The 21921-nt window shown below is 41.8% G+C and overlaps 1 protein-coding gene across 1 annotated transcript in view; it reads left to right on the top strand.

Moving 5' to 3' along the window:
* Positions 1-21921, top strand: part of LOC114665734 (mucin-like protein) — a 51723-nt gene that overhangs the window by 15326 nt on the left and 14476 nt on the right. The window contains exons 6-9 of the mRNA XM_051919242.1: positions 64-256; positions 9191-9310; positions 14314-14334; positions 14429-14499. Of these exons, the coding sequence (XP_051775202.1) occupies positions 64-256; positions 9191-9310; positions 14314-14334; positions 14429-14499 (405 nt within the window). The remainder of the gene's footprint in view (positions 1-63; positions 257-9190; positions 9311-14313; positions 14335-14428; positions 14500-21921) is intronic.

The following is a 21921-nucleotide window of genomic DNA, read 5'->3' as shown; positions in this document are numbered from 1 at the left end:
ACAAACAGAGGTGCAGTTCTCCTGACCTACCGTATGTGTCGCTTCTCCTTTTCTTCTCCACAGGTGGTAGGATGTCTTTGTCCACAGGGATTCTCTGGCCCTTTGTGTTCTAATATCACTGAGTCATGTAAAGGCAGGCCATGCTTCCCAGGAATTGGATGCACAAAGCAGCCCTCCCCACAGCTCTTCTCCTGCGCTAAGTGTCCCCCTGGAACAGTGGCGAAAGACAAAGAGGGCTACAAATGTTTTCAACAAAGTAAGTAGCAGCTTTTTATTTTTTTGTTATTTGAAGTGGATGGAGTGGAGTCTTCATTATCCGCAATCCTGTTTTGCATGTTATGTTTGAGACCAGTTCATGCAATCTCAGGTGCTTATTAGCAAAGTGCACTTATACAGTATTTTCTTTATTTGCTAACATCAGATGCAGAGACATGTCACACTGCCCCCGTTCATGAGTTATGTCCAAGTTTTGTGTAGAGGAGGTAAGGTACAATTGTCTTAAATGCAAAACTGCAATTAGAAGTAAGAATTCTGGTGTGAGCACACATGGGGCAATGCATCAGAAAGACAAACTTTCTTAAAAATGTAAAGGGTTACAGTTAGAGAGTCATTAGTCTGGTCTTGACTCCATTATCACAGTCAATCAAGTCAGCTTTATTTATAGAGCATATTTAACACAACTATAGGTTGACAAAAGGGCTTAACAGTGAAAGCCCAGTTCCTAGCTAATAAACAAGCTATACACTGCATTAATACATAACCATCTTAAAAATATTAATGCTAAGCCCTTTAAAATGATCCATATCCCAGAGAATAAAACTGAAAGTTTTACATTTTTAATCGAGGGAGCAGCTCTTATTTCATATGATAGAGATGTCCCAAAGCTGCCACATCACGGTCAGCCATAAGCTTCTGACTTGTCTGCGAAATAAATAACTGATCTGAGGACCCTGGATGGTAAGCATGCGGTAAGAAGTTCAACAATTAAAGAGGGAGCAGATCCATGTAATGCCTCAAAGAGTGTCACAAGAATAACAAGAAGACATCAAAAAGGTTTGGGGCAGCCACCTGTATATTGTGCCCAGGCTGCAAAAGGGTTGTTTAGATGAGTTGTATTCAGGTTTGAGTCCAGAACAGAACTGATATAAGAGTGAGAATATACCGGCTTTAAAGGCTGGTACAGGAAGTGACGTCATCTGGACCGGAACCGGAAGTGGTGTCATCGATGACCATGGTGCTGGAAGTGATGTCATAAATGGCGCCGGTGCCGGAAGTGGTGTCATCAAATGGCGTCGGGACCAAGTGGGATTTCCTAAGAATGGTCTGCAGAAGATTGAGAGAGAAAGCTTCCTTCCCCCATCCTTCCATTGGGCTGCCGGCCGTCTCTTACACCACATATTCATTGCCTCTCCCCATCACATGTCCATACCATCCCAGCCTACTTTCCTGTTACTTACTTTGATATCGCTCCTACTTTTGTTGTACCTCTGATTATCTCTCCTCTTATTCTGTCCTTTTTTGTAACTCCACACATCCATCTCAACATTCTCATTTCTTCCACATCTTAATTCTTCTCTGCCACTCTCTTTACTGCCCATGTCTCAGCTCCATACATCATTGCTGGTCTTATCAATGTCTTAAAAACTTTAACCTTTGCCTCAATTCTTTGATCACACTATACTCCTGATTCCTTCTTCCAATTGTTCCATACACGCACTGCACTCTATGGGTTATCTCTGCATCTAATTCTCCATCTTGGGCTACCACTGATCCTAGATATTTAAATGTATCCACTCTTATCAACAGCTCTCCCTGCAGGCTAACTTCTGAATCTTGATCATCACTAAACCTCACATATTGTGACTTCTTCCTATTTATCTTCAACCCTCTGTCTTCCAAAGCCTTTCTCCATTCTTCCAACTTCCTCTCCCCTCATTCTTTTCTGGTGCTGCACAACACAATGTCATCAGAAACAAGCCTGCACTGCTTGAGCATTAATAGTCCCTTTCATTTGTTAAATAAGTAAAGATGACAAGATGAAGCAGAGGTGAGATTTGAAGGATTCCCAGCCCTCCTCCATTTTCACACTCTCCAGACTTACAACTCTGAAATTGCTTTTTTTTTCCAAGGGAATGCAAATCTACTCGGACATCTGGAGAGAAGCAACTCAATGGAGACCCAACTACACACACCTTTGGTGCCACAAGCTGACTAGTATTCTTTATGTGCAATAGCGCTTTTAAGAAAAAAACTTTTAAAGCTTACAAAAATTCCTTCAGTTCATGGGCACACAGTACAGATATACTAAGATGAAGTGGCGGCTTTTTGGAGCAATAAATCTTCATCTAAGGGCCCACATGGCATTTTAAGCTCTACTGTTCTGGGCACCCATGTGACATCCTGCTCTGAGCATTTTGTCATTATTGTGAGACCACAATAATAATATAATAATACAAGACTAAACCCACACATTAGCTATTCTTGTTTCTTATTCCTGTATCCTTCCTTTCCTACTCCACATGTCCTTTAAAGGTGTCATCTATTTCTTGGCTGATTTAAAAATGTGAATTTTTCATTTTTTTTTCCTTAGGCTTTTTATTTTACTCTCCAGCCTTATTCAATAGGTAGATAAATATTCATTTAGAGTTTGATACTTAAATGAGTAAGATTTTTTCCTGAATGCTATTTCCCCACATAAATGGATATCCTTGACCTTTTGCAGTTTTATTAGATTTGTTTGTTTTGTTTTTTTCAATTATACTGTTTATCCAGCTGACAAAACCTTTTAAAACTCCTTACTTCAAATTAAATTGTGTATGCCTGCTTAATGATGTCTGTTATGGTCCCGAACTACAAGTGGGGTCTAGTCTGGTCAGGGGCTGTGACTGAGGACATGTCCTGTGACACTAAGACACACAGCAATCAAATGCAAAGAATGAAATAATTACATTAATAGCAGGAGACAGTTAAGAAAATTTTTATTTTGAATGTTTTGATTGAAGGGTGGCGCAGTGGTAGCGCTGCTGCCTCGCAGTTAGGAGACCTGGGTTCGCTTCCCGGGTACTCCCTGCGTGGAGTTTGCATGTTCTCCCCGTGTCTGCGTGGGTTTCCTCCGGACGCTCTGGTTTCCTCCCACCGTCCAAAGACATGCAGGTTAGGAGGATTGACGATTCTAAATTGGCCCTAGTGTGTGCTTGGTGTGTGGGTGTGTTTGTGTGTGTCCTGCGGTGGGTTGGCACCCTGCCCGGGATTGGTTCCTGCCTTGTGCCCTGTGTTGGCTGGGATTGGCTCCAGCAGACCCCGTGACCCTGTTTTCGGATTCAGCGGGTTGGACAATGGATGGATGTTTTGATTGATAGATAGATAGATAGATAGATAGATAGATAGATAGATAGATAGATAGATAGATACTTTATTAATCCCAAGGGGAAATGTGAGTTCTGGTTCTTTTTTAGTCAGGACTAACCGTCCCCCTTGGCTCCATCTGTGTATTAGTGAAACAGGACAGCGAAGAGGACCGTGCCCGGCTCCCTACTCCTGACATCACACTTCCCCCTCCCCTCAGCCTGTATCCTGTGTCTCGGATTAGCGCGAATATACTACTCCTGCAAGCGAACTGTGATTCTTAGTGCGACGAGAGAGAAGTCACAAAATCAACTGGAATGTTCAAGCAAATTCTAGGAAACAACCCGATCTAAATCCGCTAAGTAGTTCTCCTGTTTGTTAGCTAAGCAGATGTAAGGTACATGCCCCGAGGCTGGCGAGTGAGTGAGGAGGGTACAACCCCCCTCCCCTCGGCCCACTGCGTGTCTCTTGGATTTGCGCAAATAAATCGGCACTGCAAGCGTACTATGATATTTAGCACAATGAGAGACATCGTAAAATCAACCGGAAAGTTCAAGCAAATGCTAGAAAAAACCCCAATCTAAAACCACTAAGTAGTTCTCTCATTCGCTAGTTAAGTGCAGGTAGAGTTCAGCCCAAGGCTGGTGTGTGAGTGAGAAGGGCCCCGCCACTCCCCTTCCCTTGGCCCGCTGCATGTCTCTCAGATTCGCACAAATAAATCGATACCGCAAGCGAACTATGTTACTTAGCGCAATGAGAGACGTTGTAAAATCAACCGAAATGTTCAAGCAAATTCTAGAAAAAAACCCAATCTAAAACCACTAAGTAGTTCTCTCGTTCGCTAGTTAAGCGGAGGTAGAGTTCAGCACGAGGCTGGTGTGTGAGTGAGAAGGGCCCCGCCGCTCCCCTCCCCTCGGCCCGCTGCGTGTCTCTCGGATTCGCACAAATAAATCGATACCGCAAGCGAACTATGATACTTAGCGCAATGAGAGACATCGTAAAATCAACCGGAATGTTCAAGCAAATTCTAGAAAAAACCTCAATCTAAATCCACTAAGTAGTTCTCTTATTCACAAGTTAAGTGGAGGTAGAGTTCGGCCCGAGGCTGGTGTGTGAGTGAAAATGGACCCGCCGCTCCCCTCCCCTCGGCCCGCTGTGTGTCTCTCGGATTCGCACAAACAAATCGGTACCGCAGGCGAACTATGATACTTAGCACAATGAGAGACATCGTAAAATCAACCGCGATGTTCAACCAAATTATAGAAAAAAACCCAATCTAAATCCGTTAAGTAGTTCTCTTGTGAAAGGCGGACAGACATATAGACAGACAGACATTGGATTTTATATATAGAGAGATGTGGACCATAAGTAGTTAATAGCATCCAAATGTTTTCTTATTTTAATTCACTGTGACATTTAATAACTGTTTGTTTAACTTACTGAAAGTCAGAGCAATTCTGTTTGGCTTATCTATAGCACCTTTTCAGATACTGATACTTGTCAACAACCTTTATAAAGGTGGAGTGGTGGCTCGGAGGCTAGGAATCTGTGCCAACAATCAGAAGGGTGCCAGTTCAGATCCTGTAAATGCCAGAAGTGATTCCACTCTGCTGGGCCCTTGAGCAAGGCCCTTAATTTGCAATTTCTATGTCCTGGGTATGATGTCATCCTGCAAGCAGGTCCTCCACCTTGCAGGGAAAACTTAGGGGTTGGTGGCAGGATTGGCACACCAGCAACTGTAAAAAAAACCTCACACTGTTCCATTTGAACTTGTGTGGTGCTGAGGTTGCACAATTGCACTCGGGTCCTAATTTTGGGATCCTGAGGTGGTTTGTTGTGTGGTGAGAGTTACTTTAAATCAGGGGTGTCCAACTCCGGTCCTGGTGGGCTGCAGTGGTTGCATGTTTTCATTCTAACCCTTTTCCTAATCAGCGAACAGTTTTCACTGCTGATTAACCTTTGCCCTTCATTTTAATAGCCCCGTTTTTAAGGATGCAGTCCTCTGAATTGATTTGTTTCTTCATTAAATGGCAGCCAAACAGAAATGAGATGTGAAACGAGCCAACAGATGACCAGCTAAACTGGGACGTCAACCTCCAGCCAATTTCACTCCAACCCATTTCTTAATGAGAAGCCAATTCTTGCTGTTAATTAAAGCCGTTATTGAATATCAGGACTTGTTGCTGCTCTCATTCTGCCACAGCAGACTGTTGATTCTCTGTTTTTTCTAAGACTACCGTCAAGATATTTTGGTGACCTGAGCAGACCAACATGACAGAGACCTTCATCTTTCTCTATTTTCAGGTTAGCTCATTGTGTGGTGGCTTGTTTTGTGTCTCATTATTTTTTGACTGCTCAGTAAGGAAAAAGAAACAACTAAGGCAGGGGTCCCCAACTCCAGTCCTGGAGGGCTGCAGTGGCTGTAGGTTTTCATTCTAACCCTTTTCTTAATTAGTGACCTGTTTTTGCTGATAATTAACTTTTTTTGAATTAATTTTATTTGACTTGCTCTTGAAGACTCGGACCCCTTAATTGTTTCTTTTTCCTTAATTAGCTGTCAAACAATAATGAGATATAAAATGAGCCAAAACATGACCAGCACACTGTGTCCATCATACAATATCTGAAAATAAAGAAAGATGAAGGTCTGAGGAATGTTGATCTGCTCAAATCCACCAAAACATTTGAACAGTGCTGCTCTTAGAAAAGAGAAAATCAACAATTTTTGGAATGTTTGCTATTGTACAACGAGAGCAGCAACAAGCCATGGAATTAAAGAATGGGCTTAATTAATAACAAGACTCTGTGCCTAATTAAGCAACCAGTTGGAGTGAAATTGGTTGAAGTTTGAGGCCCTGACTTAGGTGGTCTTCTTTTGGCTCACGCACTTCACATTTCATTTCTGTTTGGATGCCATTTAAGGAAAGAAATTAAGCAATTCAGAGGTATGATGAAGAAATTCAGGGGAACAAATCCTAAAAAAACAAGTCAATTAAAGCAGTTAATTAGCAGCAAAAACATGCCATTATTAAGAAAAGGATTAGAATGAAAAGCTGCAGCCAGTAGGACCCTCCAGGACTGGAGTTGGGGACCCCTGAACTAAGGGTTCTGAGTCATGTCAATTAAAACTAAGGCAAAACAAGTTAATCAGCAGCAAAAATGGCTCACTAATTAAGAAGATGGTTAGAATGAAAACCTGCAGCCACTGTGGCCCACCAGGACCGGAGTTAGACACCGTTGCTTTAAATGGTTTATTCTGGGATGTCTGGATGCAAGACTGACTTGACAGTGAGGGACCGTCCAGCTGTTCAATTCAAACTGTTCCTCTCCATCTTCCTACTAGATCTCTGCCTCCCTCCGTTCCCTTTTCCCTGCCATCCGATGGCAGAGTGCTCCAGTTCTGGATACAACTACACATGCAGGTGTATGCCAGGATTCTCAGGCGATGGCCTCCACTGCACAGGTAATTGCATTTTGGGAAGGTTGATCATGTGAGTATTCGTTAGCGAGTCAGCATTTGACTTTGTTATATTACTGAATCAAACGGGATGATGTGAATTAGAGAATAAACTAGAAAACCAGAATTAGTAAAATATTTGATTAAATGACAAAGCTCCTTATTAGATTTCATTGTGCTGCATGGTCTGCCCATTTTAAACAAACCAAAATTCTTTCACTGAAATGAAGTGTGTGTAATGTGCAAAGTAATATTTGTTTTATAAAAAAAACCAAAGTGATGTGATTTTTTTTTTTCAATAATGTTTCATGGATTAATGGTCTACATACAGTAACAATTGCTGTGTCACATTTTATTTTTTTCTTTTGGCACACATTGGCTGTGCCACGAAGAGGCAGTGAGGGGCTGGCTTGTTTCATTGTTTGAATCCACAGCTTCGAGCACAGTGGGTACTTCTTTCTTCTTCCTCTGTATCTGTGCAGATTCTTCACTCATTCTTCTTCCACCAAAAAGAAAAAAAACACCTTGTACATGTTAAGAAATCTTTTGTTTTCATTATTCCACGGCGTCTCTGTTGTTTACTGATGAGAGGATGGAAGGGTGAGGGCTCTTCCATTGCTTGTTTTGAGTTAGTTGCTGGACACATGGCTAATTTGCATGCCTACTTAGCTATGAGGTGCTGGCTCACTGAGATCAGTTTTGTTTCTCTGGTGGCTATACTCATAATACTGCTAGTTTTATGGTTATTTTATTTAAATGTTTCTTACCTTTATGGCTTCTGACCCATTTTTACATTTTTAAGTTCACTGAAGTCCAACATAGAGTAATCAGAAAGCCCTGGGTGTTGAAATGACCAAAGGTGGAAGAGACTAGCGTGCTTAGAGACCAGGAAAAATATCACACAACACTGTCTTGCGTTTATGTGGGGTTGTGCTTTTGGGGGGTTTAGTGCATCTCAGTAGATGAAATTGTATTTTTTTGTTTTCCTTGTGCGCTTTTGACACTGCTATGGCCACGTCAGCAACAAACTTGCAATAGGCATGTGTGAAAGTTCTGCTTATGGCTGCTATTGCTGTGTGATGTCACGCCGGCCTCGCAAAGCATCATAGGGTGCTTGGGATAAAATGTTTGCCTAAGCTGGCAGCAGGGTGAAATTCCAGGAAAATATTTAGCAAAGTTACCAGCGAACACAGAATATTCACTGTGAAAAACGCTTTGGCGAATTTCACTGATCAACACTGTTCTAGTTTGTGATAAAAAGAAAGCTAGGAATACTAATTCCCAGGTATGAAGATGGAGTGTTTACTCAGAATATTGCACATAAGAAAGTATTTTCATGTTAAATATGTTAGAAAGTCCAATAAGGAGTTATGCAAGCATATAAGTATACTGTACATACAACAAGCATTTAAGCATTCAAGTTACGAGTTGTTGTACATGGCTGAGGGTCAGACCTGGCCGCCTGGAGGGACCAAGAGGTGGCATATTTGTCCTCCGGGCCACTTGGGGGCAACCGCCCTGGAGCAGAAGATGGCCACAGAAGGGGAGCAGGGAGGGTCAAGTCCGTGGAGGCCCGTAATCACTGCCTGGAGGCGCCTCATGGAGCCCTGGACTTATTTACTTCCGCCACACCCATGGAGGACGATCCTTCCAGGGTCACCCGGAGTGCTTCCGGGTGCTCTCCTGATGCTTCCGCCACACCAGGATGTGACCTCAGGTAGAGCACCTGGAGCTCATCTGGGTGAGGATAAATGGGGCCACCTCACTCCTATCAGTGAGCTGGAGTCGGGAGTAGGAGCAGGACGAAGCTCCTGGAGAGAGAGGACAGGTGGCCCAGGGACGAGGAGAGAGAAGGCCCAGGAGAAGGGTGACTGGGGCTAGAGGCACTGTGAATTGTGCGGGACTGAGTTGTTGTGTTAACTAGAAGAAAATAAACAAGTATCTTGTATAAAGATGTGGTCTTCGACTGGTGGTGTCCTGGCAAATATCACAGAGTATACACAGACGCATGATTGCGTTCAAGTTATTTATCCATTTTCTCATCCTTCGGTTGCTCTGTGAACCATTCCACTATTTTTTCCACAGACGGTAGGAGTTGTTGTCACACCCGGTTTATTACTGCCTCTTAACAGTTGCCACAGTACATCTATGTTATGTCAACTCAAGTGACAGTGTCACTTCTCCTTATATAAAATACACTGCAAAGATCCAGTGTTATATGAAAAGCAACCAATCTCTACATATAAGTCGGTACTTTAGGATGATATCCTGCAGCACAATCAACACTTTTTTGGCTCATTTGTTAAAATTTTAGAAGTTAAGAAACTGAGTTCAAGCACTACATTTAGACACCTGCTGAATCCCATCTAATTTTGCCTTCCTTTTCAGACATTAATGAATGTTTATCTCCTTCTGCATGCCCAAATGCCAAGTTTGAGTGCATCAACACAGTGGGTTCTGTACAATGTTCCTGCCGGTATCAAAATGCCCAAGACACAGAGACATGTGGTAAGTATGACACAGACAGCTCTCCCAAATCTTGCTTGAATCAAGATCCTCTCTTACATGTTTATAGCAGTCAAAGTTGTAATTCAAGATTTTACAAAATGTCTACATGGGGTCCAGTCCTGTTAACAGTTACCTTAGCAGAGTACAATTTTATTTCAATTTGCAGTAGAATCCTGTCACAAAAACTGACAAAGAGTCCAAAAAGGTTTGGGCAGCCTCCCATATATTATATCCTGGCTGCAAAATTGTAATAGATGTGTACAGATCAGAGTCCAAAACAGAACTGAGAGGATAGAGGAAAGATGGCAGCTTTAATGGCAAGTATAGGAAGTGACGTCATCCAAAGGACCGGAACCAGAAGGTTCCTCATCCATAGGCTCAGACCCAGAAATGGCATCATCAAAGGGGCCGGAACCGGAAGGGTCTTCGTCCATAGGTTTGGGACCGAAAGTGACGTCATCAGAGGGCCCGGGACCGGAAGTGACATCATCAGGGCAAGGTGGAATTTCCCATGAATGGTCTGCAGGAAAGTACGAAAAAGAGTCAGCGCACTCCACCATCCCTTTAGTCTGGTGTGGAATTACTCTCTTTCAGACTTTTTAGCTGCCTCCCACGCGCACATGTGTGATAATCCTAATAAATTAATAATTTTTTAATCTTTAGACTAGACCTGCAAATCCTCAGAAAGGTCTTTCTCATTCATCTTCCACCAGCACATAGAGACCACTCCCTAAAACTAAGAAAGGAATTGATTAAAGGGGATCGATAATTTTTAAAATGGACACTCTAGAGCACCACTCTGTGACCTCTTGTATGAGATCAGTGGTCTGTCATCCCCTAACAGAATTAAGAATGACCACCATGGAGACCAAACACATTAAGCACACCACCCAGTTAGTGCAATTCTATTAAATACTACCACCACTGTTACTCAAGTCACAGCTAATTAAGTTCTATCGCCTCCCAGTTCGTTCAGATGGAATACTTCCTCTATAGAGTCTAATTCCTTTAAGCATTAAATTAATTCAATTATGTCTTTTATGTATGGAGTCTTATTCCTTAAGTAGCCTTTTAACTGTTTGTGGTAGTGAAAATGAAATTTCAGCCATTTCTTATGTTTGCACAGAACGTTAGACTGTGATATATTCATTTTATCTGATGATGATGATGATGAATAGCTTTAGAATTAATGTTTATACAGTGGTTAGTGCTGTTGACAACCCCAAGTTCAGGATTCTTGGCTTGTACCTGATGCTGCTGAGATGGCTATTGACTTGAAAATGGATTGAATGGGTTTCAGAGTTGACAATTATTATTATTATTATTATTATTATTATTATTATTATTATTATTATTATCACCACCCTCCTCTCACTACACTAAGGTACCCTGGTGTATTCGCTGGAGGTCAACAAGACCTCTGAGGATTCATCGAAGAAAGCAGGCCATGGTGAGGGTCTCTTTCACAATGACTCCACATGGGAGTGTATCCAGCTGCTCTTGGCACCCAGCCTTTAGATGGTTCCCAGTGTGCCCACGACAACTGGAACCACTCTTGTCCTCGTGATTTTGATCTCAAGATGCTTTATGCTTGATGATCTTCTCAGCCTTCTTGCTCAGGATGTTGTTGTCATTCGGCATCATCACACTGATGAAGACACACGACTTGCTCTTCTTGTCGTGGAACATGATATCCCGCCTATTGGCAGTCATGGCACGGTCTGTGGGAATGGTCTTGTTCCACCTCATGATGTCTCCAGTGTCAATGACCATGTCTTGTGTGTGCTCATACTATTTGTCTGTCATCAGAACACCCAGTTGTTGGCATAGTGCCCAGTGCAGGTACATAACTGACCTTGTTGTGATGTTTAAGATATTAATTCGGGGCCAATACCTGGCATCTGGATGCTATGTGGCTGATGGTCTCTTCTGCTTCACCACACATACGCCATTTGCTGTTGACTGGTGTTATTATTATTATTATTATTAGACAAAGTTGCCATGGTCCACAAGATGACTTTACATATTTTTCTACATCTATCTATTAACTAAAATCTTTTTGGCAGTGCAGGATGCAAGACAGAATCAAGGCCTGGTCCTTCTCTCTCACGCAGTGCCATGTTAGAGCTGTCAATATTTCTAACACAAATGTCTTGAAGAGGTGGTAGGAACACTCAGATACTTGGAGAACAACCGTGCAATACAAGTAGAAAGTATAAACACCACAGTTACTGGACCAGGAGATCAACATTTATTTATGTAGCACATTTTCAAACAGCAATGTAGCCCAAAGTGCTTTACAAGATGACAAAAACAAAGTTACAAAAACAGAAAACAATTAAACATAAGCAATAATATTAAATAATAAATAACAACACAACAAGGTAAGGTCAAATGGCCAGAAAGACAGAAAAAAAAAACCTCCAGTTAGGCTGGAGAAAAAAAAAAAAATCTGCAGGGGTTCCAAGGCCAATAGTCCACCAGCCCCCACTGGGCCTTCTACCTAACATAAGTGTTCCTAAATCAAACCTCACAGATATCATGATTCACATGATGGGATTTGATGGAGTCTGTCTTGTGGACAGCTGAGACACCCACCTTCATTCCATCATCTCAGGGGGCTGGATGGTGCCTTGATCAGGTGATGGTGGTGACACAGATCGCCACCACAGAAGAACCAGAGAAAAAAACAGAATATTGAATATTAGTACAGATTGCAGATCCCTGAAGAAAATGATAATTCTATGCCCATATTTTCAGATAGGAATACAACTAAAATGTAGCTACAAAAAAAGCCATATTAAAATAATGAGTTTTTAGCAGTTTTTAAAAATGTTCCACAGGTTTAGCTTGGTGAATTTCTATACGCAAAGCATTCCAGATTTTAGGTGCATAACAGAAAAAGGCTGCCTCACCGTCTCCTTTATGCTTGTTTTTAGGAATAAAAGGCAGACCACCATTCAGGATCAGGGGTTACGATTTGGAGTGAAGGGAGACAGGCATTCCAAAATATAGGACAGAGCCAGATCATTTAAGGCTTTGTAAGCCATTAGTAGTATTTTAAAGTCAATTCTGAATGACACAGGTAACCGATGTAATGATGCTAAAACTGGGGAGATGTGCTCAGATTTTGTTTTTCTAGTTAAGATTCTGGCTGTTGTATTCCACACTAATTGCAACCGATTGATGTCTTTCTTAGGTAATCCTGGTAGGAGTGCATTATAGTAATCTAGTCAACTAAAATCAAAAACATGAACTAGTTTTTCAGCATCTTGTAAAGTTATTAAAGGTCTAACTTTTGCTACATTCCTTAAATGAAAGAAAGCAGTCCTAGTAATGTGGTTAATGTTGGATTTAAAGTTTAGGTCAGAGTCAATTACTACCCTTAAATTCTTTACTTCTGACTTAATTCTTAAACCTAAGGGATCAAGTTTATTTCCAATATCCTCACTATATCCATGTTTGCCAATCACTAAGATTTTTGTTTTCTCCTTATTTATTTTGAGAACGTTACTGCTCATCCATTTTGAAATACCGCTGAGACATTGGACCAGAGAGCCAAGAGCATCAGGGCCATTAGGCACTATCGATAAGAAAAGCAGTGTGTCATCTGCATAGCTGTGGTGGCTCACCTTGTGCTTTGAGATGATCTGATCTAAAGGAAGCATGTAGATAGAAAAAAGCAGTGGACCCAGAATAGTTCCTTGTGGTACCTCTTATATCATGTAGCTCTGAAGTACAATCACCACAACTAAGAAAGAATTTTGTATCTGTTAAGTTGTAACGGCCGACCCCTTTACCCAGCCGGCAGCTACACTTCCAAGACCTGTGGCTTAGATAATCGACTGAGAAATAATCTAACTATCAAGCCGTACTTCTAACCAAATAAACTTTTCCCCCACAATCGACGGTGAAAAGATAAGTACAAAAACAGGATGTAAAATTAAATGGATTATATGTATTAAGTGAAATGACATGCAAAAAATAGAAACATATAAATATAAATATCCCTCCACCCCAGCAATAACAAGACACCACCAAATATATATATACAACAAAAACCCTCCCTTGCCCCTGTAACATATAAACATACAACACGAATAACAACAATGACTGATAAACTGAAAATGAATGAGAACGTGAGTCCGGTAATAAAGAAACTGTCCTGTTGACTGAATTAGTGAAATTGAGACGTTTGATTCTCCCCGGAAAAAATGGAGCAGCCTCACCGTGTATCCTCGGTGTATGGTGGATGATTAAGTCCTACCCCGGGGTTTCTCGTGGTGAAGTCCTTGAAGTAAGTCCGGCAGATGGAAAAACAAACTGGATGGATGTGCGCGATGTGGAAAATAACAGGTACAGTTGGCTCGTGGTCGTAAATGTGAAAAAAAAATCTCCTTCTCTCCTCTCTCCTTCCTTCTCCTCCTGCTGGCTTAAATAGTCCTGTGACGGCTGTGATTGATTAATTGTAAACAGGTGTTTTCCAGGTTTGTGGCTGTGGTCTCCTTCCATCATCCGTCCCCCTTTACGGGGATGGCATTAACTGATACACAAACAGTAAACGGGACAATGAAACGAGACGCACTCAGTACTGACATTTAACACTAACTATGTGGCCCCGCTACAAAGTAAGACAGAAGACATTGCCGGAGAGACCCACCCATTGTCTAAGGCGATTTATAAGAATACTGTGGTCTGTGGCATCAATTGCTGCACTCAAGTCTAAGAGAACAAGAACAGATATACACGGCCTCTGTCTGCATTAACCCGCAAATCATTTACTACTTTAACCAGTGCAGTTTCTGTACTATGATTTGTTCTATCACCTGACTGTCACTTGTCAAGAATAGAATGTTGAATCAAATAATCATTGGAGATCAAGCTTAGGTCTGTTGAATTTTAAGGCACTGGAGCCCACCCTGCCTCTCAACTTTAGAATATTACAAGAAATAATGTCATCTGTAAAATGCTGTGATTTTAAAACCATGTATCTGTTGTTGCAGGTGATTCAGCCAATCCTCCAGGTAAGATATGCCAAATACTGGGTGAGACTTGGTCAGTACACGTTGCTGTTGATTTTCCAGTTATAAAATGGTTTCTGTCTTTTCTGCGATTTAGGCTGGAACATTTTCAACTGCACCTTGAAATGGAGCCAGACAAGCAGTTCTCCAAAGGATACCACCAAAATGGTGAGTGTTTATGTTTTAACGTTCATCTTGTGCATTAAGACTGTATCCTACTTATTAAAACAACATGGACACTTTCAGATTGTGAGCACCAATTGTTTTCTGTATCACGGCTTTCATGTGATTCTCAATGGACCTCAGTAGGCACTGAGGTCTTGGTAATGACTAACTTTCTCAAAATAACCATTGTCTCTTTGACATCACTTGACATTACTAATACTGAGATTATTGCAACAAAAAATAGTGCATTAAAGAAGAACAGAAGAAAGCCAGATTGGGCATTGAGGCCATCAGCTTATAAAAGAATATTGTGTTCTTTTACAGATCTCTCCCACTTATTTTCTAAACTCATTTTCTCCAATGCAAGGCTTCAGGGAGGCAGCACTAAAGTCAGAAGCATCAGGCCCATGGGATGTTATGGCAGTTCATCGCAGAGTACACTCACACTGGAGTGCACAATTTAGACTCCCAGTTTGTTCTAATATGCACTTGTCTTGGAGGGAAGTAGAGTATGAGATCTTGGGAGCAGATGAACACACTTTGTTAAGAGTCAAATCCAGGTCCCTAGAGATGTTCAGGGTTTCAGCTTAACAAATGTGATCAATTTAATTGCAAATTTTGCCAATCTGTCTTTAGAGTAGCAGTTCCATCTTTGACCACTAGGTGGGTCTACTTCCTCACTAATGCCTTCTTTAAGGAGTTGAGTGTTTCAGTGAATGGCAAACAGAAAGTCATGGAAATAGGGAATCATGGGAAGAAAGCAACATTTTGTGTTTTAATGTCAGTTGTTAATTAACAATTAAGCTATTCAAGAGTGAATATTTAAAAATACACACACACATTCCAAAAAATGCCATCCATTTATTGCTTAACATACATAAATCAGTATAGTTTTGCATCAAGTGGAGTCTGGTATATCAGAATGGTATCAACAAGAACAACAACCTTTAATCTGTAGCACATTTTCATATAAGGCATGTAGCTCAAAGTGCTTAACAAGACATTAAATTAAAAATGACAACTAAAAAAAGAAAATCAACAAATCTGTATACAGGGTGGGGCATAAAGATCTCCCACATTTTGAAGTGGTATAAAAAATGAACAAAGCTATCTAAAGAAATTGTATATATTTCTGAAAAGTGTATAAAAAACAGTTTTGTTTTAATAGGTTTTAAAAATCATATCAGACAAATGGCGACCATAGTTGGCAATACATTGTTGAAGACGTTCCCGGAAGTTCTCCATCACTCTCCAGGTCATCTCAGGCGGAATGGCATCAATTTCCTGTCTGATCCTTTCCTTCAAATCCACAAGAGATCGAGGACGATGTTTGGAAACCTTTTCTTTTAGGTATCCCCAAAGGCAAAAGTCACAAGAGCTTAAATCTGGTGACCATGCCGGCCACCCCACGTCTCCCCTTAAAGAGATCAAATGCCCAGGGAACATTTTCCTCAACATTCTGAGCGAATGTCGTGCTGTGTGAGCTTTGGCGCCGTCCTGTTGAAATCCCACATGTTCTGTCCCAGGTCTGACAGGTGATTTTCTTTTCAGTGTGGACCCAGTTACCTGAAGGTTAGAAATCCATAGCAAAATCGTTTTCTCATCTGGTACAAATGCATTTTGACCAAGTTCAAAGCATGTACGGAACGCCCTCTGAGTCACTATCACAGAATGGTTGTTCTCATAATACGCTTGAACAACAAAGCCCCGATGTTCACCAGTCCAACTCATGATGGGTACTGAAAATGGTAAAGCCTAACCCACCGAATGAGACCTACCCCACCTCTCTAGCCCCTACTACCTTGAAATGTGGGAGATCTTTATGCCTCACCCTGTAATAATGTCTGTGTGTGTTCACTCTGTCCGAACAATCTGATTGGTCAGTTCTGCCTTTGGTTTTGTTGGTCAGTTTAGCTGTGGTTGCTCAAGAGGCAAGAAGCTCCGGGCATGGCAGGTTGACACACACAAGGATACCATGGAAAGGCCAGACAAAGAATGTTGAAAGTCGCGATTAAGCGAGGGGAGTATTCACAAGAATTCAATGAAGATTTCCCAGTGGGTAATGGGGGTCCATCTAGTATTGGTCATTGGTAGTAGTCGGAAAGCGGGCAGGAGGTGAACAACACACATATGAGAAGCAGGATTTGTGGAAACACAATCAAGAGAGGGGGTGCCAGACAAGAGACAAGAGGTGTAGAACAAATGCTAATGGCACACGTAAGGCAAGAGATGTCAATTATCAAATATTTTTAATTTATTCTACTACCTGTCTTGGACAGGTAGCATAGTTAGTTAGAAATAAATAAGTATTATAGATGCTAGGTGGCACTGTTACCCCTTAAACCCAACAGACAGACACGCAGGATACAGGGTAAAAGCAACAAGAAGATATTTTAATTCTTTTCTTCCTGTAACAGTGCCCTCAAGCACCACAGCCACAGTAAAGAGGCAAAATAAATGAGCACAATTCTCAATAATCACAAATGATTATTTCCTCCTCACCTCCCAGAAAGCTCTGTCCTACACCTCCCGACTCTGGCTCTCTTGCTGGGTTCACAGAAGTCCTTTACATAGTCCTTGACCCGGAAGTGCTTCTGTTCTGTTCTGTTCGGGTCAGATGGAGGACTTGAGTTTTCTTCAGCCTGGAAGTACAGTAATCCCTCCTCCATCGCGGGGGTTGCGTTCCAGAGCCACCCGCGAAATAGGAAAATCCGCGAAGTAGAAACCATATGTTTATATGGTTATTTTTAGAATGTCATGCTTGGGTCACAGATTTGCGCAGAAACACAGGAGGTTGTAGAGAGACAGGAACGTTATTCAAACACTGCAAACAAACATTTGTCTCTTTCAAAAGTTTAAACTGTGCTCCATGACAAGACAGAGATGACAGTTCTGTCTCACAATTAAAAGAATGCAAACATATCTTCCTTTTCAAAGGAGTGCAAAGCAAGCAGTCAAAAAAAAAATCAATAGGGCTTTTTGGCTTTTAAGTATGCGAAGCACCGCCGGTACAAAGCTGTTGAAGGCGGCAGCTCACACCCCCTCTGTCAGGAGCAGGAAGAGACAGAGAGAGAGAGAGAGAGAGCCACAGAAAAACAAAGTCAAAAATCAATACGTGCCCTTTGAGCTTTTAAGTATGCGAAGCTCCGTGCAGCATGTCCTTCAGGAAGCAGCTGCACACAGCCCCCCTGCTCACACCCCCCTACGTCAGCGCAAGAGAGAGAGAGAGAGAGAAAGTAAGTTGGGTAGCTTCTCAGCCATCTGCCAATAGCGTCCCCTGTATGAAATCAACTGGGCAAACCAACTGAGGAAGCATGTACCAGAATTTAAAAGACCCACTGTCCGCAGAAACCCGCGAAGCAGCGAAGAATCCGCGATATATATTTAAATATGCTTACATATAAAATCCGCGATGGAGTGAAGCCGCGAAAGGCGAAGCGCGATATAGCGAGGGATCACTGTACTTCGGAGCAGGTCTGTGGTTTTAAACTACATGTCCCATAGTGCCCTGCAGGAATCCGGGACACCGCAGCAGTCCAGGGGAGCTGCCATCTAGCGTTTTGGGGGAGGCAGTGTCCTTGAAAAGCTGCCTTCCCCCATCCTTCCATCGCAGGGGCATCCTGCACTTCAATAATACAGATATACTAGTAATAGATAAAGTAGTAATTATGGAGTCATTTCTAAGTCTCTCATGATTGTAATGATAAGCCCAATGCTATGGTCAAATGGCCAGAACAGAAAAAAAAAATGAAAACTCCAGCCAGTGAGATGCTGGAGAAAATCAAGACAATTTGCATGAGTTCCATGGCCAAAACACCACCCAGACACCATTATGAGGCAGGAACCGCCAACTCTTCATAGGGCCCAAACCCACAGTCTAAACAGTAAGCAAAGTTGGAATTTTCAATGAACCTAACATGCATGCGAAGATATAAGTGTAAGATACCGATAATGACAAATAAAAAAGTGACCTGACGCTCTAACCCCCCCATATCGCTTCACTCACTTGTGCACCCTAGTTAAAGATGGCCCACAAAGGCTGTAGATTAATATTTTTGATTAGGTTTCTTTTGTTATCTTCTTCCATTTTTAGATTTATATTGTCTGTCAAGTCAAGTCAAGTTGGGGAGCATGCACTGGTACAGTGCGTTACTGCACCCACAACATAACGAAACAACTCGGGATTCCGGTTTGCAACCCCCCAGGCAGACACGCGTCCAGTCCCACCCTCCGGAAATGACCCTCTATCTGCCGCAGCCAGGTGTTACATGGGTGACCCCTTGGTCTGGTCCAGCCACTCAGGTCCCCAACAATGAGGATCTTATGAGCTGGATCACCCTACGGTAAACAAGCCACATGGCCATAGTGCCGTAACTGATGCTCCCTCACAATGCAGGTAATGTGCCTCATTCGGAACTCCATGAGCAACCTCTCATTCGACACAAAGTCGAACCGACGGTACCCAAGGATTTTCCGGAGAGAGTACCAAAGGAGTCCAGTCTTCGCCTCAGGTCACTGGATAGCGTCCATGTCTCGCAACCATATAGCAAGACAGGAAGCACCAGGATTCTAAAGACTTGGACCTTCGTCCTTTTGCACAGATATCAGGAGTGCCACACACCCCTTTCCAGCGACCTCATGACCCCCCATGCTCTCCCAATCCGTCTACTGACTTCATAGGAAAAGCCACCAGAGACATGAATGTCACTGCCAAGGTAAGTAAACCTCTCAACAAGGTCGACACTCTCTCCGCAAACATTGTCTAACATCATGTTTGATTTCAGTCCTGCATTCATTCTTTAAGTTTACGTCTCATTCAAGACCAAACCTATTTAGGGCATAATGAGAGCAGGACCTGCATGTGCAGAAGCCTTCACACCTGTTTGCACCTCATTGTGAGCATTTTCTCCAGTCCCAGACTGTACAGCATAATTTAGCTTTTCCATCACAGCAGTTGTCTTCATGACTATATTACATGGGTCTTTTATTAAACTCTGAATTGATAATCTGATCGAGGACTGACAATGCATAAAAAAGTGGGTTCTTTTCAACTTTTTCACTTCATAACACAGCATTACTCTCTCTTTGATTTGCCTGCTTTTACGAAGAGAAGTGCTCATTAAATACTTATGGACGTGGATGTAAATGATGAGTTCTGCACCACAGCCACCCATTCGTGGTCATTTACAGCTAAGTCTGTGGACTGCCATTTTGATACAAATTGATACAGAAACGGTAATGGACCAGTTAGTTAATGGGTAAGACACCCTCTTGCTGAGTGGTACAGAGAATGTGTCCTAAACTTCTTTTAATCAAATCCTTAATGTCATTAATTTCAGTTGCTAAGAACAAATGACTGTTCATCATTCAACCTACATTTGATACAAATGTAAATCAAAAAAGGAAAGGCAGTCTGAAAATTATGCGACAACTGCAACAAATTGAAGTGGACTCGATACAAGATGCTCATGATGGCTTATGGGTAGTTTGAACACAGACAGCTCAGCGCTCTGTCTTTAGCATAGTTGAAGCCAAGGTGAAATGAGCATGGACGCCCCACTACGGGATAGCACCTTTATTGAACGACACACTGTTGTGAAATTTCTTTGGGCAGAGGGAATGAAATCTGCTGTAAGGATGTTGGCTTGTGCAGATCAGTAAGCTGTGTGGGTACCCATCTTGTGCAAACTTTATGGCACCCCAAGTCATCGTGCACTATGGCATGTGCAGATCCATGATTGATATCCAAATTTACAGCAACGGCAGACAACATAATTCCTTGGTTTTGTTTGATGAAGGCATTCTCCATGTCAATGAGGACTTGTATGTGCAATGTTGTCAGTTATACTTGTTCTTCCCGCTTTAAAGCTTCCTACCCACTCATAAACTTTTTGTTGAGTTGTGCTGTTTTCACTTCCATACTTAGCCAACATCCTTCTGTGAATTTTTGGAAGGTTTCACTCCATCTGCTCAAACAAATCTCACTACAGCATAATGTTCAAGAATGGTGCAGTCCCGCAGCAGAGAATCCATTTTCTTTTGACCTTGGCTTCAACTAGACCAATGGCAGAATGCCTTGCTGTGTATGTTCAAACTACCCATAAGCCATCACGAACATGCTGTATTTCAGCTGCTTCTATCCATTGTGGTTACCGTGTAATTTTCAAATTGCCGTTGTTTTTTGATTTACCCTCTTTCAACTTTAGTGTTGATGGTAAACTTCTATGAATTTACACACGGTCCAGTCATTGTGTAATACACTTTGGTCCATGCATGACTCTGTACATGAAGCAAAGTCCAGGTGAGTAGCAACATATTTGGCATGAGAGCCAAAGAGCCAAAGGTCAAATAGGAGACTGAAGCATCAAAACAGCCATTGTATTAGTTCTGAAAAGCAGACATTCATGAACAAAAGAACTTTCTTTTATCGTATGAAATGCACCACCGCCCATCTACCTGTTTATTTAAATAATAAAACTAGAATGACACAGGCCAGCCACCTAAATTGCAGCCATGCCTGTTTTCACTCTAAAATCTCCACACCCTAAAATTCGTGTTTAGTCAACATGCCAGTAATGAACATCACGTTGTTTCAATCGATGCCTTTATGTTTTTGAACTGGCAAAGATCTTCCAAATTAAAAAAAAGAACTGCAACACACAAAGCCACAAGTGAAGGTACATCTGGTATTAATCTCCTTGTCATACATTTTCAGTGGAAATCTAACATGAGCACTTAACAGCACGCAACCAAAGCGACTCACAAAGTGCACAGTTTTACATGCTGTAGCTCAACTGATTTGTTTCATACTAAACTCCATTTTCATCTAGTCGTCACATTAAAATAAGTATTTTGTATGTTACAAACATTACACATGTAGGCCACCATGCATTACATTTTTAACAGTACATACATATTTTGCCAAATCATTCCACCATGTATATGGATGCGGTAGGCTGGCACTCTGCCCGGGGTTTGTTTCCTGCCTTGCGCCCTGTGTTGGCTGGGATTGGCTCCAGCATACCCCCGTGACCTGTAGTTAGGATACAGCGGGTTGGATAATGGATGGATGGATGGATTTATATGGAAACGAATCCCACACCAAAAATATACAGTACCAATGACAAGTGTGTAGGAAACACAGCGTCAAATCTCAGAATCTGTAAGCTTACATGCAGCAGAGTCACAACATAAACCCACGGTCTGTATGAGTTTTTCGGAATGGCATATGGGATACAAATATCTTAGGATAATTACATTAAAATGTGTCATACATTTTGGTTTCTTATGCCAACCAATCAAAATTTATATAAACATCATATGCATTCCTGCCAACATGGAAAAAGAGTTTAGCCATGATATCCTCCCTGAGTGAAACCAAACATCTTGATAGAAATCCACTTTAGGAAGGAAATTAGACAATAC

Source organism: Erpetoichthys calabaricus, chromosome 15, assembly GCF_900747795.2.
Source record: "Erpetoichthys calabaricus chromosome 15, fErpCal1.3, whole genome shotgun sequence".
Lineage (NCBI taxonomy): Eukaryota > Metazoa > Chordata > Cladistia > Polypteriformes > Polypteridae > Erpetoichthys > Erpetoichthys calabaricus.
Note: the sequence above shows the minus strand (reverse complement) of the source record. Positions and strands in the feature narration are given on the sequence as shown.